Here is a 19,419-nt window from a genome sequence, read left to right as displayed (position 1 = left end):
TCCAGTACTTAACCAGTAATAAAAATTGATTTATACACTATCTACATATTTGACAGCTTCTTCATGGATGTCTTAAAATTCTTTCAAACTTTCAAATCCAAAACACAATTCTGAATTTGTCTCTGACTACCCTATTCTCAAGTGAAACAAATTTTCTTCAGTGTTCATTGTTATATATTGTTACTCATGCTAGAAACTTTACTAAGCCTAATCAAGACTGACTCTTATATAGAGAGTGGGCAAAAGTAGGCTTACAGTTGTGAATATGTGAAACACAGAGTTAATAAAGCTATTGTCCAATCATAACATGCATGTCTCTTTCCATACAACAACTGCATGCTGCCCCCCTTGTGTTATGGACTGCCAGCCTGGTCTGGGTTGTCATCTCTTGGCAGAGCTTTTGCAACCGCCTCTTCATTGGTGTCTCTGAGTCCACTCTGGTCCTGCCTATGTGCTCTTTCCCTCCTTCTACTTTTTTTTTTGTTGTAATTCTATGTATTTATATGTTTTTTAAAATTTGAAGTACATTTTATATATAGTCAAATACTGTATACAGATTTCAGGTGTGCAGTTTGATGAGTATTGCTAACAGTCTCTACCCATATCTAAAATGAAACACAAAGCCTTGAATCACCCAAGAAGCTCCTTGTGCTTCTTTCTAGTCAGTCTCCTTTCCCTCCTGGAAACACTTTTGTAACACAATAGATTAGTTTTGAGTCTTATTGAACTTCATATAAATAGAGTCATACAGTGTATTCTTTTGTGTCTTTTTTTTTCACTCCATGTCTTTGAGATTTATTCATATTGTTACATGTATTGGTAGTTTGTTCTTATCAATTGCTGAATTGCCTTTCAGTATGTATAGATAGCCTACCGTGTCTGTACTCTCTTGTTCATGGATATTTGGATTGTTTGCAGTTTGGGGAAATTATGAATGAGGCTGCTGTAAATATTCTTATACCAGACTTTTTGTGTACATGTTTTCATTTCTCTTGAATAAATTCCTAAGAGTGGAAGTGCTCAATGTCATTCATTGAGTCAATATTTAACTTACAAGCAACTCCCTATATTCTTCTGAGTATTTGTACAATTTAGCACTTCTACTACCAATGTGTGAAAGTTCTAGTTGCTCTACATCCTTCCAAAACCATTCTTGATAGTGTAGAGTACTGTACCTTTTAAAAGAACATCTAGTTATTTCACTTACTTGGTTAAAACCTATTCATGCCATCTCATTGTCTTTAAAATAAGAATCAAATTCATCCCATGACCTGAAAGACCCTGCCCAATTATATAGACGTAGGCTCTACATCTGCCTCTAGTACACTGTGTCATTGGTCCAGTGTCCTACAGGTGCCACACAGCTTTGCTTCTGGTATCAGGGTCTTTACACAAAGTATCCTTTTGGCCTGCTAAATACTTGGCTCTTTTTCCATTTGCCAGTCACCTATTTATTTTGTCAAGTCTCCCTTTCCTTAGCGCTTCCTTTGCGATACATATGCTTAGAGCATTTTGTTCTTTTTTCCCAGTGCCTAACACGATTTTGAGTAATCATTATTTTTGTAAATTTCTCTGTAAGCTCCAGGAAGGCAATACCACATGCTGCCTGGAATATGGAGTGAATGAATGACTCAAGCAATCACTCAGTCAAAGAATGAACTAATGAATGTTTTCAAGTGATTATTGCCAAGAGAGAAGGGAAGGAAGTGAGATAACAACAGAAGACTAGGAAAAGAATAATTAGAGATATCAAAGATGTCAGAGTGGATGCATGATGGAGCAAGTTCCTAAAAGAAATAGGGGAAGACTGATAACAGACACCAAGATGGAAGAGGTCCTCTTGGAAAGGAAGAGGAAGTGCCTCTCTGGAGTGAACCAGTTAGGAGTGGAAGTGGCTCTTCTAGGGAAACTGGAGGAGCAGCGGAGAATGTGGAGTGTAGAGTTTGTGTCAGACAGCATGGAGGTGGCTTGAATTCTGAAGGGAGTGTAGAAGCCACAAAATAGACTCATTGATAATGCATCAAATAAACAGTACTTTGGATCCACATGAGATTGGATTGCATTGTTTCCTTCCACATTTATTCTCTGTAATGCTTATCTAGACTTATTTTTTGGACAGAAAATCATTTAATGTGATAATAGTAAGCATAAAAATAATAATAGAGGTTACTTTTTAATGAGTTCTTTCTTGTCTGTGCCAGATAGCATGTAATGTGCATTTAATAATTTTCTTATTTAATCCTAATCTTCAGAAAACCCTATAAGACATATATTATCCCCCCATTTTAAAAAATTAGGTAACTGAAGCTTTGAGAAAAGTAATTTGAATATTTTGTCTACTTGCATGTGGATAGAAAATGTTAGAAAGCTAGGAGTGAAATTCAAGATAATTTAACTATACATCGAATGCTTTGGTTCTGATAATGATATATAAAAAATTTAGAGAAAAATATTTTCTTACTAATCTATTTTCTTTTAATTATTATATTTAAAATAAAGAAAAAATATTTGTTAATCTCTTCTAAAACAGGACTGTCCTGTTGCCTTCTAAAAATGAAGTGTTTAGTAGTACCTTCTGGAAAGGAAAAACTTACCTTTTTATAAGTAAAATTGAAAAGATTTATTAGTGATGCCTCATTTGCCTGGAGGTAATTACTGGAAATCAGACTTCAATAGCCTTTATTAGTCTGAAACAACACAAAACTTTGAGGTTAATAAAGAAGAAAACAAATCAAAGAGCTTTCCTCATTGTTGAGCAGGGCTGAGGAAAACCCAAGACCCAGTGTTATGGGTTATCATCTAGTGGTCAACAAATAACAGAAATGGTTTTTAGTTGGAGAATGCTGGCAGAGATTTGTGAACAAGGGCAACAAGCTTTGCATAATAGTGAAGAAGGCAGTTGACCAACCAAAGAAAAAGAAAAAAAACTAGACCTGACCTGTGGTGGGGCAGTGGATAAAGCCTCGACCTGGAAACGCTGAGGTCGCCAGTTTGAAACCCTGGGCTTGCCTGGTCAAGACACGTATGGGAGTTAATGCCTCCTGCTCCTCCCCCTTCTCTCTCTCTCTCCTCTCTTCTCTCTATAATGAATAAATAAAGTCTTTTTTTAAAAAAAAAAAAAAGAAGAAGAAAACTAGGATATCTTTGTTAGTAGAAGACAACATGACAGACTGATGCCAGTGGCTGCTTTTGAGGACATCATTGTTTCACATTTAAGACATTTCAACAATTTAGTGTGAACTAGGGAACATTTAGTAAAAATGAGCTGGTTAATTATGTGTACTTCTCTAGCTCACAGGGTTATTTATTAAGGCAAGATCAGGCTTTGTTGTTGCGCAGTCCAGGTGCAGCTGGCTGTTAGGGAATTTATGGGAATCTGATTATAAGTAGTACAGAACTGACAGAACATTGACGTTAATATTTGGTCAGACAATCTATGTTTAAACCCCAACTCTTTCCCTGTGACTTGTAGTTAAGTTACTCAAGATCTTGAGGCCTCCCATTCAAAAAGGGAGTTGTATTACGTATGGTCTATCAGGTCATCGCCAGAGTGGCAGCAGTCTGTGAGTGCCAGTAGGTCACAAGCTAAATTGTCATACCCGAGTACTTGCTTTTAATCCTGAGAAAGCCCTGTAAATAATAGGGTTTGTGTTTCACCAGTTTTGCTTCTTACCCAAGGTAATAAATTGTTTCTGATGTTACTATGGAATAAGTGAGATGTGATTTATTTTTCCAATTGAAGTTGTTTTAATGGAAGTTTTTATACATTGGACCTGAAAGAAATTAGATAAGGCACTTAAGAAACTAGATTGCAAACAAGTGTTAGCTTTAATAAAATTTGAAAGGACTGCTCCATTATACCACTAATTACTGGCATTTATTTCCCTGGTGAACATGGGAAAAAGCTATAAATATATTTTAGAACCCTGTAAATTTCCAAAAGAATGTTAAATGTTTGTAAGACTGGTAATTTAAGGTAAATGTAAGTCTAGAGTTCACTTTTTAGGCAACTGTATATGCATATCTTTTTAAATTGATCTTACGTATGAAAGAGCTTTGAATATAAGATGTGAAATTTAAAGACATTGTATTTCATGTAGAAAGCTGAGAAAAAAATACATAGAATTGGCTTTTTAGCCTACACAAATTGGGATTTACTAGTGTGTGTTCTATAGTAGGTGTTCCATTAACATATTTCAGCAACCCTAAAATGACATTAGTGGTAAGGCAAACCGTTATTTTATGTAGTATAGTTTTTAGAACATATGCTGCAAGCTTAATTATGACATAATACCTTAACAATAGTCTTCCTTCAGGTGTGGATTGGTCTGGCTAGTCCCCTTATCAGTTCCTAAGTATTTGATAATTTTAATTAAGTACTTTTAGCTTTGATTGCATTGCTTTAGTACATGGTAAACAATTCCTTTGCAAGTTTGTCAGTAACAGAACAGCTTAAATTACTTGTAAGTATCTTCATTTCTTAATTCACATAAAACATTTGGATATAGTTTTGCCAGAAATAAGAATTGGACTCATCTCTCCAGAGAATGACTTGCTTCCCTGATTTGAAAATTATATCCCATAACTCTGTTTCTGTGTCTTGCTGAGTACCCAATAACTTTTTCAGTGCCAAATTATAATATAACATTTTAAAAGATTTTAAACATTTAAACTCAACACATACTTTCAACACGCATATAACACTGTTGAAATGCCGAAGATATGAATAGCCTTGACCAAATCTGCACATTTGCAGGCATTAAAAATATATATGAAATAACTACAATGAAAACATCATTACTGCTACCTAGCTGACTGCAGTTTATAGGATGTCATCAGTTGTAAAAGAAAACAAAAATTACAAAAACTTGATTTCAGTGATATAAAAATTTCAAAACATGAATATTAGAACTAATGAAATAAAGTAAATAATTGATGGTGATATTAACTATAACCTAGAACTGTTGGAGAATTCATGATGCCTAAGATTAGAATGTTTGTTTTGCTATTTTTTTTGGATGACACAAAACCCATGATGACTCATAATCCTTTTCATAGCTTAAAACCAGAGATAGATACATCAGTAGCCTGAAAAAGAAATGCCAGAAGGAATCTGAACAAAACAAAGAAAAGCAGAGGAGAATTGAGACCTTGGAAAAGTATCTGGCGGACCTTCCAACTCTAGATGACGTACAGAGTCAGAGTCTGCAGGTAACGGGAAATAAAAGGCTCGTCATTTATGACAGAAACATTTTACGTTAATGTTTCAGAAATTTCATAATTTTTACAATTTAAAATTTTCATTACATATCTGTCTATAAGTTAAATCTGTTTAATTGCTGCTTTTAAGGTTAACTTTAATTAGAAACTGTTCATCTAATCATGAATAGATCTTTCTTGTTAATATTATCTTTCCAGCAAACCTGTGTGTTGGCTCTCTCACGTAACATTCTACTCTAAAAGGCAGTTTCTAAAGCAGACTGCACACCTACCCCTACTCACACATGCATGTACCACAGTCTGACTTTTCCCGATATGCTCTGCAATCCCCCAAGATTCAACAAGATCTTTGTTGACTGTCTTTCCAGATATTTGATTTGTTTTCTTCATTCTTCTTAATTTTTCCACAAATTCTTTCTTATACTTTACTCTGTAATCTCCATTTACTTCTCTGACTTCTTTTCTGACCATTTTCTTTTCCTAATGATACCCCGTCCAAAGTCTTTCTACCAATTCTGGGGCCTGTCCTTTTGAACCTTGTTAATAAACTACCTACTCTTCAGTCTTTTCTCAAAGTCGTTCTCACTATGGGATGTTCAGCCTTAGTACTATTGACATTTGGGAGCAGATAATTTTTTGTTGTAGAATTCCATTCTGTGCATTAAAGTATACTTGACAACATTCTGGCCTCTACCGGCTAGATGTCAATCACACTGCTCTTCCATCACCCCCATACCAAACCAAATTCAAATGTTCAGTGTCCTTGGGAGGGAAAATTGCTCCCATTTGAAATCATTGATCTAATGGAGTGTCATTATTCTGCTAATTCTAGACCTGCAACACATTCTCTGTTTAAATTAACTTATAATTTGTAAGTTAATTTGTAAAACTAAGAGAAGGTAACTAAACGAGGACAACAGATGTTTGTATGAGCAAGAACAACAAGAAATATAGATTTAAAAGCATGTGTTACATACCCGATTAGGATGGCTACTATTAAAAAATAAAAAACTAAAAACAAAGTAACAAGACAGTGATGTGAAGAGTTAGATGCCTTATGCATTGTTGGTCAGAGTGTAAAATGCTGTAGCCACTGTGGGAAATAATGGTAGTTCATCAAAAAATTAAAAATATAATTTCCATACAATCCGTCAGTTCCTGTTCTGTGTATATACTGAAAAGAATGAAGATCAAGGTTTCACACAGATGATTGTACATGATGTATGTTCATAACAGCGTTATTTGCAACAGCCAAAACATGGAGGCAACCCAGTGTCTACCAACAGATGAATGAATAAACAAAATGTGGTATACACACACTTCAGCCTTAAAAAGGAAGGAAATTCTGACACATGCTCTAAGATGGATGAACTTGAGGACAGCTTCCTAAGAGAAATAAGCCAGTCACAAAAATATAAATGCTGTAAGATTTCCTTGGAGTAGGAAAATTCAGAGAGACAGAAAGTCAAAGTATGGTTACTAGAGGTTTAGGGGAGAAGTGGATGGGGAGTTGTTAATTGGTATAAAGTTTGTTTTGCAAGATGAAAAGAGCTCTGATGATTAGTTGTACAGTATGTGAATGTACTTAACACTGTTGAGATATACACTGATAAATGGTTAAGATGGTAAAATTTTTGTTATGTATATTTTGCCATAGTTGTATAATTTTTATAAATCCCACAATTGAGATCTTTCTTCTTCTGTATCTTCTAAAAAATTTTTACTCCATTCTCCATAATTCCATTCTCCCAGCTCTCTTTACACAAAAGAGGAGATACAGTGTTATTAAGTAGATGAAAGGAAGCCAGTGTGATTTCACCGTAATGTATTCATCCTTGAGAACGCAGAAACAGTTCCTAGTGGAAACACATTCAGTATTTCATGTTTTATGAACTTTAAAAAATTTCTTTTTAGCTGCAGATTCTAGAAGAAAAAAACAGGAATTTACAAGAGACTTTGATAGATATGGAAAAAAAGATTGAAGAGATTAAAAAACAGTGTCAAGAGAAAGAGACACAGTTAATATGCCAGAAAAAGAAAGAAAAGGAATTGGTAACTACGGTGCAGAGGTAAGAAGACCTTCAGTAATTATTTTGTTATTTTTAAATTATTTATATTTTTTATAAACCATTTCACTTAAAATATATTAATTTATAATTATTAGTCTTTATTCTCATCTTGAAGATATTACTACATATTAAGAACCAAAAGTTTTATGTCATTAAAACATCTCTTATTTAACATTTTGATGCAGTGTACTGATATCTTGAGAAAGGTTTTAGATGAGAACAATTTAAAAAAGATTATCTAATGGCTTTGTCAGAAAATAAGAAGAAATTCTAAATAACAGAAAGTGGGTAAGCCAAGTACTCACACTGCATAATGCGATATGTCCAAGTGAAGCAGTTGAGACCACAGAGGGACAGATAGGGCTGCTTGCCATGTACCCCTGAGTTTACTCACACATCTTGCCTCGTGGGACTCTTCTCTCTTAAATCACTGCAGTTAGAATTACAATGAATATCATTTGTTGTATATTTAGGTAATGTGTTTAAGCTGGGAAATTAATATTGAAATCCCAAAAAACCTAGAATATATGCATGTACATATATTCTATGTTTTCTAAAACTTAATAGCTTAACAACCATAAAGAGATGAAATATCCTGAAGAATGAGACAACAAAGCAACAAAAAAACTAAATTGAAGAAGTATATACTCTTCCTGCTTATATCAGTTATATCTAACTCAGTATATTCTCAGCTGTTTGATGAAAATCCATCTAATTTTTCCATGTTAATATTGCTTTACTACTATCAGAGTCTTAAATATGCCCAGTCTACTTTTTTTTCTTGGATTTCAGTGGATAAAAACCTCGATTTCTGCGACAGTTCAGTCTTTAGTGCTTTTATCCTAAGCTCCAAAAGAGCCATACATATATGTTTGACTCTACCTTTATTTACTTTTCTCCTATTTCCTGCTTTCTTGCTCTTTAGGGGAACTTTTTTTGTGTTTTTTGTTTTTGTTTGTTTGTATTTTTCTGAAGTGAGAAGCAGGGAGGCAGAGAGACAGACTCCCGCATGTGCCTGTCCAGGATCCTCCTGGCATGCCCACCAGAGTGCGTGGTGATGCTCTGCCCACCTGGGGCGTTGCTCCCTTGCAACCAGAGCCTAGCGCTTGTACCTATGTATACTTATTGATCAATGTCACCCCATTAAATTTAATTTTATAAATAAATAAAAGCAGAGTGGATAAAACCCTAAAGTATTTCTATGATGATTAGTGAAGACAGTTCTCCTCCAGAATGAAAGATAAACAATTTTTTTGGTCTGGTTTAAAAAAATATTTCCTTTTGTTTGTTTTTGTATTTTTCTGAAGTTGGAAATGGGGAGGCAGTCAGACAGACTCCCGCATGCACCCAATTGGGATCCACCCAACATGCCCACCAAGGGGCAATGCTCTGCCCATCTGGGCCGTTGCTCTGCTGTGGCCAGAGCCATTCTATTGCCTGAGGTGGAGGCCAGAAAGCCATCCTCAGAGCCTGGGCCAACTTTTGCTCCATTGGAGCCTTGGCTGCAGGAGGGGAAGAGAGAGATAGTGAGAAAGGAGAGGGGGAGGGGTGGAGAAGCAGATGGGTGCTTCTCCTGTGTGCCTTGGCCGGGAATCGAACCCAGGACTTCTACACATCAGGCTCTGCTGCTGAGCCAATTGGCCAGGGTCTAAGGAACCTTTTTAAAACTCCATCTCTTATATCCTATCTGTTGTCTCAAAATAGCTTTCTGACTTCTTATATCCTATCTGTTGTCTCAAAATAGCTTTCTGACTTTCACTAATTTCGCCATGTATCATTTTCTTTTATCTTACTGGTAAAATGAAAAGAGGTAATGTATTGATTCTGTTTTATAGAGCATTATGACTATAAACTCAAGCTGTGTTGTTTCATAAATACAGAATTAGGAATACCTGAAAATAATTTAAATGTTTGTTTTGTTATATTGTGTGCTTTTCTGTATTTAGTATGATTTTATATCTTCTCTTTTAGTTAGATTCTGTCTTTTACTAGGTTTTGGAGAACATCGAGTCTAGTATTCGTTTATTTGGAAAAACTTTGTACAGTGCATTTCAGAACGCATTTTCCATTTCTTAATTATCTCGATAGTCTCTGAGGCAATATTATCCCAGAAAATCCCTCTCAATTTCAAATAGATGCAGTGGAACAAAGAAGGTCTTCTATAAGTTTTCGAATATTTGTATGGCTCTGGTATCACTTGACTTGGGGGGCAGGAGTTTATGTCAGTATTCCTTAAGCTCCAGAAGAACTACAGATGTGTATGTGACTTTGAGTCACATAATTACAGTTTCTGTTCTGTATAATATTTCTTCATTGTCTGCTTTATGAGTATGTAAGAACTTTTGAGATTTCAAAAAGAAATACAAGTTTTCTATTAGAAATGAAAATGTAAGTAAATGTGTGGGTGGGGTCTTCAGTAATGCAATAGTTGGTACTTTTGCTGATCAAGAGATTTATTACTTTTCTACATGATCATGCTTTACAACATGAAGAAAGTAAGACCACTACATGAAAGAAGACTTGGTATTTTTCTGTGACAGAATACATTTTTTCCTCCTCATAGTTGGCTAATTTTATTTTAATATGAAAGACCTTAAAATTTTTATTTCTTTTGGAGTGTTGTAAATACATAGTTGTGTATTGTCACTGAACTGGGAAAAAACATGTTCTGAAATAGAAATAATTTATATTTCACTTTTAGACTGAAAAAGCAAATATTTTATATAAGTAATATGTTACAATAAGTAATATATGACAAGTAATATTTTACTACATTGGTAATACATAAAAACTTTTCTGGTACCGTTATTTACCAAAATACAACTGAAGTCCTTAATGTATCATTATGACTGTCAGTTCTTTGTCCACAATCTGGAAACGGTATTTCTTTTTCTTTTTAAAAAAAATCTAAACATTTAAGCCAAACTGAGGACAGTGTCAGGAAGCAAAATCTCAAATGCTCACTGCCTCCCTCCTTTTTTGAAGACAAAGAAGGCACAGGTTAGCCATAATACTTGAAAGAAGAAAAATAATGAAAATACCAAAACCCAAAGAAGATGAAATCTATTTCTTTTAGTATTCTGCAACTCATGAGTGTGATCGCAAGCTGAAGTAGAGCTGTTCCTAGGTGTCTTGCAGCTATATTTTGGTTTTGGTCATTATTGTAAATGATATAGTTCCTTTTAACCCAAACATGACTATTTCCTCCTTCTCAAGGCTAATACCAGCTCTCCCTTTATCTTTTATCCTCAGTATACCAGAGAATCTTTTGTTGTTTCCTTTTCTAAAATGCAACTCTGTTCCATGGATAGCATGAGAAACTATCAGGTCAAGTAATAAATACCTTAGATCAATGTTCTTATTAATGAAGGAGAAATGTAGTTCTGTTGGCTTAGGCAAAAACTATTTTAGAAACTTTTTCTGAACTCAGAGTTAAGGGCAAAAGGTGTATATTCATATTCTTAGGCTCCCTCCCACAATCATCTTAACCAAGTACCTCTGCTTTTGTGGGGGAGAGGGAAAGAAAAAGGCTTAGATTACAAAGGCTCAGGTTGGGATAATGGGGGCGTAAGGATATTGCATACCAAGCACTCTTAACTCTGGTCTCATTTCTGAAAAGATGATCTATGTTCAATTTATTTCTTACTTGCATGAAATATTGGTACTCAAGATTTACTCATATATTGTCTGTAGGTCTTGATTATTTCTTGATTAAAACATGTTATAGACCCTTTGAAGGGCCTTGATTTATGTTAAGTCTACCAAATTCAGCATATAGAGTTTATTTTCTTTGTATAATTGTCTTAAACAGTTTGCAGCAAAAGGTAGAAAGATGCCTTGAAGATGGGATTCGCCTTCCTATGTTAGATGCAAAACAGCTTCAGAATGAAAATGATAACCTGAGAGAACAAAATGAGAATGCTAGTAAGGTCAGTACATGTCTTTGATAATAGACACAAAATCTATGCTATGTGGATATGTGTATCTAGATACATAATTTATAGTTGTTTGATTTATATTTTTGCTAATATTTAATAGCTTGTAGAATTTTTAGTTTGAATGTTTTTATTTCAAAAGAAAAAAGTAATTTAAGTAAATTTAAATAAAAACCAGACTCGGGAAATTATATTACTTCTTAGCAAAAACGAAAGGATAGCCTTTTCCTTCTAAATTAATCAAATTCTGCTTCAAAGTTATTTGTATAAATTGCATTAGAGAAAATTTTTTATCAAGAAATAGGGGAAGACTTTTGCAGTTTTACATATGTGTGGCTATTCAAAGGATACTTGGTATGAGTACTTTTATTTTAAAAATTACACCGTGATTAAAAAAAATTAAATTTATAATCCCTATGATTTTCTTTACTTTCTTTATATACTGATACCCTTAAAAAAGCAATGGAAAAAATTTGATTCAGACATATATTTTCTATGTTTTAGATAATAGACAGCCAACAAGATGAGATCGACAGAATGATTTTAGAAATTCAGGTAAGGAATGTTTTTTGCTTAATTTAATTTAAGTATGTCAGTTTACTCTTAACAATTACACAACCTAAAAAGTATTAAAACATATATGTATTTGTATAAAAGGATTAATAGCACCTAACATGAGTTGCAAATCCTTTAATATTAATCTTTCAGTTTTTTAGAATGAAAGTGTTATTCACTAAATCAGTTCTTCAAAAAATTGTAGAGATTGTCTATTCCTTACTCTGTCCTCTTTTTAGTTCTTCTACAAGCCATTCGGATCACAACATGGGTAGGTTTCCTCAGCCATTATTATTTGACATCTAGATCATAATGAAAGAAATTTGTTTCATTTGGTTATGTTTTCATTGAAGTAAATCTAGGAAAAGTTATCTCAGTCCAAGTTAAGGACAGTTGACAATGTCCTTTGGCATTGAAATTTTTGTGGGTAAGACTTGTAAGATTTTATTTATCACATTGTAGATGTTCAGTGTATTTGTATTAGTTGAAATGTGTGTTTGTCCCATGTGTTGAGGCATCTTAATACAATTTATTCTTTTTTTTTTTTTTTTTTGTATTTTTCTGAAGCTGGAAACGGGGAGAGACAGTCAGACAGACTCCCGCATGCGCCCGACTGGGATCCACCCGGCACGCCCACCAGGGGGCGATGCTCTGCCCCTCCGGGGCATCGCTCTGCCGCGACCAGAGCCACTCTAGCGCCTGGGGCAGAGGCCAAGGAGCCATCCCCAGCGCCCGGGCCATCTTTGCTCCAATGGAGCCTTGGCTGCGGGAGGGGAAGAGAGAGACAGAGAGGAAGGAGAGGGGGGGGTGGAGAAGCAAATGGGTGCTTCTCCTATGTGCCCTGGCTGGGAATCGAACCCAGGTCCCCCGCACGCCAGGTCGACGCTCTACCGCTGAGCCAACCGGCCAGGGCCTACAATTTATTCTTATACATTAACCAGGTCTTTTAGTTACATTTAAATATGTCATGACTGTGTGTAAACAAATATGTAGAAGAAGATGTGATTATATCCCCTTCTCGTCTTTAATCTTAAAATACTTCAGTAAACATTCTTTTATTTCTTCAAACTAATAGGGAATGGAAGTCATGTTAATAAAATGCATTTATTTCCAAATATTTGGGCCCAGAAAATATAATATACTCATTAATTCTATCATGAAGCTACCTCTTTCTCTATTTAAAAAAATTTTTTTTTTGTCTTAGTCTTTTGGGCAATCTAGGTCTGTAGATCTAATATGTAATTGTTCAGGGACAGATAAATTATTGAGAGCTGGTCAACTTAACTATATTTATCAAGATGTTATTTGGACAGAAAATTATAGATGAAGACAGATATGCCCCAGATAGTGAGAACATTTTTCACCTTTATGTTACTTGTTTAAACTTGTTATTTTTTGACCCCTTGCAGTTGAAAAAGCTGCTTTTGTTTGTTATTTGGTGGTTTGTAATGAACATAAAAGGTATGTAAAGTACTCTGTAAAAACCTGAAAATACTGCCTTTTTGGAAAAAATGAACTAATTATTTTTCTAGCATTGGAAACCACAGAGTGAATCCCAAAGAGAACAGTTAGGTTGACAGAGTATTCTTCTTGCTTTATACTGAAGTTAATGGAGATATTACCAAGTTGATACATATAATAGAGCAATTCTCTTCAGTTATTAATTCTTTAAAGCTGCCTAGTTTTTTCTCATCTGCTTACATTAAAAAATGGCCAACTTTACACCTATGTAGATTGTCTTTTTTTGTATGTTATAGCTGTTTTTTAAATTTCTTCAAAAATTTTTTTTGCATAGCCACAATAACACAAAATACTTTATAATAAAGGATAGTGGAGAGCTTCCCAAACATTTTTTAACATAAATTAAGCATTGAGTGAATTAGCTCTCAGTACATATTAACTTTATTTAAAATTAAACACTAAAACCTCATGGCCATTATAGTTTGAATGAACATTATTCTTCCATGATGCTGGGAAGTTGTTCTATATAGAGTAGTGGTAGCTGAATAGACAGAGCAAATGTACTATTCTTAGAATTTCATGTTTTACTGCTATTTTGTCACTGCAAACTATTGAGATCAAACTTATTGTTTGCCTGATTTTGAATGTTATGTTGCCTTAGGTACAAGCAAGTTATTCTTACAGTTTAAATTTTGTCAAGAGAAAAATAAAATCCTTGCCATGTCCATTTTATGTCCAACTTATACGACATGAAAATAAGGCAGTTGCAGGGTGATAATGCTGTATAATAAGACACACCTTTAGTAGTTTATCACCTCGCACCAAAAGTGAAATATTTATCTGGTTTAGGTCAGTGGCAAGTTGATTGATTCACAATTTTGAAAGTGGGGAGAAATCAGTCTTCTACTGATTGCATTTATTGTTGAATGTAGAAGAAGCAGTACTTCATGTAAAAGTATGTGCTGATTTTGAAATTGAGCTGAATGCTATAAAAATGCATATTTATCTACAATTTTGTCCAACTGTCAAGATTATATTGATAACTGGCATGAAAATCTTGTTTACTTGTTGATTCTTCCGAAATAATTGCCTTTCTTTACATCCATGAAACTAGTATAGCTAAACTGGCTTCTCCTGCAGGATTGTCCTCTGCCAGTATGCAATAGAAAAAGACATTTTGCAGTAGAGTGTTTCCCATCATTTTCATAAAGGAGGCCGCAGTCAGAATCTGAATGAGCTCTTCATTGGGCTTCACCTTCCTTCCTATTTATTGCTTAAAAGCACTTTCTCCTGCGTAAGCCTGTGAACTGCTACCATTGTCATCTTTTGGCAGAGGCAATACAGAGTAAAAGTTTGTTTACTTGCTTTCTCTAACTTATTAAAATGTTTTCTCATTGACAAAACTTATGCATTGAAAATGACCTTTCTGAATTGACAGCTATCAATGAGTGATCATAATATCACAGAAGACAGAATGATGCTTTTAAAGGTCATTCACACTGTTCACTCTGAAAGGCATGGTCAGAAACACCAATCTCAAAACTGACAGTCTGTCCTGTTTATAATACTTAACATGTTTACACAAACTCAGATTTTATTCCAGGTTTTAGTAAACCTCTCTTACAGCCTTCATCTAGCAGGTTTCTTCAATAAAAATGGTGGGAAAATGGATTGATCATAAGTCAATATAATTAATATAGAATAGGTAGAATGTAACTTTTCTTTAACCTAAATAGATATTGATTGATAATAGTGTTTTCCATTTGTGTGATGTTTAATCTATTTTATATTATCTTAATTTTGTGATGTGTTTTGACATGGTTCATTTTCTCTAAAGTTTTTTAATTTTTAAAGTTTTACCTACATGAAATCGCTTTATAATGCATAAAAAGCTAAAAATATTCTTATCAAAAATACTAATTTTTGAAAAACCTGGCAGCCCAAATAAGGTCTTTTCTCAAAAGAAAAGTAGCTTTGTAAAAACTAGGCTATCTCCAGTGTTTGTACTTACGAAGAGTACAATGCTTAATGTACACATATGCCTGTTGTATGTACATTGTAGTTCTTACTTAAAATATTAGAAAAAATCTGTAAAATGAGGATTTAACTTTTAAAATATCGATTCTTTGTGTCTGAGTTAGAGTCGTAAGAAGAGAGATTGATTGAATAATGAAAGAATGTCCTTGATAAGTTATGAGTGAACCACTAAACATGTATGAATATTTAGATTACTTGGGATGTTTTTAAAATATACATTTCTGGGTCCCATTGGAACTTAATGAGTCAGTCTCTCTGGGGGAAGCTTGAAATATGTATTATTAACAAGTTCCCCAGGCTGTTCTTTCTCTCAGCCTGGTGGCAGCCCTGAGCCTCCCTGAGCTTGTAGGAGGTTTTTTTTGTTGTTGTTTTTTTAATTTATTGTGTTTATATAGATTCAAGTGTACCACAGAATACATCCCCCTCACCCTCGTGTTCCCGTCAACATCCCCATTGCCTCTCTCCCCTCAGTGCCCTCCCCCTTCCCTCCAGGATCTCTTTCCTGCTCTCTGTAACGCTATGTTGTATGTATATAATTTCACCACTCTCTTTCCCTGCTCTGATCCCATCCCCACATCCCCTTTCCCTCTGTAGGAGGTATTTTAACAACCTGCATTGTAGTGTGTTCATTGGACCCAAAGTGGGAATTGACAAGGAAGACTAAGTTTAAGTTTAAAAATAAAAAGTATGGTTCTGAGATGCCTGGGTGTGATCTTGACATATTTAAACTAGTTTGGTAGCTCTTCCTTACAAGCCTGAGAACAGATCAGGAACTAGAGGAAAAGGAACCAGGCGGGGGGTGGTGTGGTTTTCTTCATATTGTGCTGACTTGTTAATAACAGCTTTATTGAAATATATTTCACATAACCTTCAGCTCACTCATTTGAAGAGTAAATTTCAGTAATTTTTAACCTGGTCATTGTGTTGCTATGTGGAACCAAGACCACAGTCAGTATTAGAACATTTTTTCACCCCCCCCCCAAAGAAAACCCCTTACACTTCAGCTTTTACTCCGTTAAAACCTATCCCCTCCCCAGCCATAAGCAATTATTAATCTACTTTACAGCTTTCTAGAATTGCCATTTCTAGACATTTTACATAAATATAATGTGGTCTTTTGAGTCTCTTTCCCTCACGACACTGTTAAGCTCCATTAATGCCAGCCGATCACTCTGCCGTTTCAGCAGTGCCCTGTGGCATACACTGACTGCTTCACGGACTGATCCTTTCTGGCTTCTTGGAAAGAATCATTCCTTAGGTTAATGTTTGAGATTTAGTCTGTTCCCAGAGTGTTCTTCTGAGCTCTCTTTCACTGTTTCTCTCTGAGAATCTAGCCAGCCTACAACTGAGCTTATATACCTCTGATGAATCTAACAGTATCCTTCTAACTGCCTTTCACCAGGGCCTCTACTGGTTTTGAACTGCCTTAGGCTTGCACTTCCATTCTCTTGCAAATGAATTCAGTTGTTTTAGGGGACATTCAGAGCTTTCTCCAGGCACAGTCTCTGTGCCAGGTCAGAAGTTGTGGACGATGTAAAGCTCCTCTGTGAGTGAGTCTCTAGGAGATGAGTGCTCAGTGGAGGGAGAGTAGGCAGCAGCTCTGAGTTTGGGCTTGTCTCTCCCAGTGGGAAACCCTGCCCCAGACACCAAAGCAAGGGCAGACAGGGACCCAGTATTCTCAGTGGTTCTGCACCTAAGTAATATAAAGCTTCCATCACATGAGGGAGCTTGGGCAGACGAAGAGAGTCCCACCTTTGGCTGTACTTGCCTGGAACTTAGCTGAGGGCAGGATAAGAAATGCTGTTGTCCTGTCTCTCCTGGGAAGACAGCTCTTCAACTGGGAGCTAAGGAGAAAGGGAGCCCTGTGTTATTGGTTTAGTCTGGAGTGGAATTTTCATCTCGCTGAGCTATGAGAGAATGGGGATGGAGTAGATCTTGTTTAAAATATCTTAGACTAGGCCCTGGCTGGTTGGCTCAGTGGTAGAGCATTAGCCCAGTGTGTGGATGTCCCAGGTTTGATTCTTGGTCAGGGCACACAGGAGAAGCGCCCATCTGCTTCTCCAACCCTCCACCTCCCCCTTCCCTTCCTCCTTCTCTCTCCCTCTCTTCTTCCGCAGCCATGGCTTATTTCCAGTACATTGGTCCCAGGTTCTGAGGATGGCTCTGTGGATGGCCCAAGATGGGCAGAGCATCAGCCCCAAGATAGGGGCTGCCAGGTGGATCCTGGTTGGGGCACATGTGGGAGTCTGTCTTTCTATCTCCTCTCTTCTCACTTGGAAAAGAAAAATGAATAAATAAATAACTTAGACTTATACTATTCTTACTGAGTTTTAATAGATTTCTTGAATATATGGTTCTTCATTTGCTGTATGCCCTTAGGATCATTTCCAGAAATTTTACATGTTTTTTTTATAGTTTTCACATGAGCGCCTCATGCGGTCTTGATGGAAAAGAGAATTCTCAAATGGATTGTTTTTAAAGTTATATCTGGGAGCAAGATGATAGTTAAGAAAGGAATTTGAGCTTGTGCAAATATGACTACTTATGACTCCTGGGATTTGTGAATAGGCAGACACCTAAGGTATTGTTGGCATATACACTGCATAATTTTCACAGTACATTACAAGATTAGAAATTGTGATGACTTTGGAGTGTAGAAAGCATGAATATTTTACCCATCATGGCACAGCATTAGCTGTGGACCCAGAATCTTATGACTCCAAAATCTTATGCTGTTTCCATTAACTTTACTTTCTTCCTCTTTTTTTTCCCACTGTGAACTTTATTTATTTGTTTTGTTTGTTTGTTTATTATTGATATACAACTGACATATGACATTTGTTTATTATTGATATACAACTGACATATGACATTAGTTTTAGGAGTACAACAATGATTTTATATTTTTATATATTGTGAATTGTTTACCACAATAAGGCTAATTTATAACCATCACCGTTGTTGTACCTTATAATGAGAACTTTTAAGATCGCCTATTAGCAATTTTCAAATATACAATCCAGTATTATTAATTATAGTCACTGTATTGTAGATTACATCTCCAGGACTTATTTTATAACTGGAAGTTTATACCTCTTTACCCCTTCACTGATTAAACCACCCCAACCTCTTGTTTCTGACAACTATCATTCTGTTTTCTGATATGTATAATACTATTAGGTATTTTACTTAGCATAATGCTTTCAAGGTCTATCAATGTTCTTGCAAATGGTTAGATTTTCTTTTTATGGGTGAGTAATATTCCATTGTATATATATACACCATATTTTCTTTATTTGTTCATCCGTCAATGGAAACTTAGGTTGTTTCCATGTCTTGGCTATTGTAAATACTGCTGCAGTGAACATGGGTGCATAGATCATTTGGGGGTAGTGTTTTTGTTTCCTTTGGGTAAATATTCAAAAGTAGAGTAGCTGGATCATCTGATGGTTCTATTTTAATTTTTTTGAGGAACCATGATTCTATTTTTCCATAGTGCCTACACCATTTTGCCTCTTTTCTAACAGTGAAACCAGGGTTTCCTTTTTTCCACATTCTTATTAACACTTGTTATCTCTTATCTTTTTGATAATAGCACCCTAACAGATGTGAGGTGATAATCTTATTGTAGTTTTGATTTGCATTTCCCTGATGATTAATGATGTTGAGCACCTTTGCTTGTACCCATTGTCCATCTGCATGTTTTCTTTGAAAAAGAAACATTTCTTTGAATAGTTATTCAGAACCTCTGCCCATTTTTTATCATACTGTTTGGTATTTTTGCTATTGTTGTATGAGTTCTTCATATTTTAGATATTATCCCCTTATTAGATACATGATTGCAAATATTTTCTCCCATTTGTTAGGTTGCCTTTTCACTTTGTTTTCTTTTGCTTTGCTGAAGCTTTTTAATTTAATGAAGTGCCCCCACTTTTTTTATTTTTGATTCCACAATTTATTTATTTATTTATTTATTTTCTTTATTTTGATAAGCTGGAAACAGGGAGAGACAGTCAGACAGACTCCCGCATGCGCCCGACCGGGATCCACCCGGCACGCCCACCATGGGGCGACGCTCTGCCCACCAGGGGGCGGTGCTCTGCCCATCCTGGGCGTCGCCATGTTGCGACCAGAGCCACTCT

General features: G+C 35.4%; 1 protein-coding gene across 1 annotated transcript in view; it reads left to right on the top strand.

Moving 5' to 3' along the window:
• Positions 1–19,419, top strand: part of CEP85L (centrosomal protein 85 like) — a 154,925-nt gene that overhangs the window by 120,242 nt on the left and 15,264 nt on the right. The window contains exons 7-10 of the mRNA XM_066247926.1: positions 5,059–5,211; positions 7,135–7,289; positions 11,101–11,218; positions 11,729–11,779. Of these exons, the coding sequence (XP_066104023.1) occupies positions 5,059–5,211; positions 7,135–7,289; positions 11,101–11,218; positions 11,729–11,779 (477 nt within the window). The remainder of the gene's footprint in view (positions 1–5,058; positions 5,212–7,134; positions 7,290–11,100; positions 11,219–11,728; positions 11,780–19,419) is intronic.

This window comes from Saccopteryx bilineata, chromosome 12, assembly GCF_036850765.1.
Source record: "Saccopteryx bilineata isolate mSacBil1 chromosome 12, mSacBil1_pri_phased_curated, whole genome shotgun sequence".
Lineage (NCBI taxonomy): Eukaryota > Metazoa > Chordata > Mammalia > Chiroptera > Emballonuridae > Saccopteryx > Saccopteryx bilineata.
Note: the sequence above shows the minus strand (reverse complement) of the source record. Positions and strands in the feature narration are given on the sequence as shown.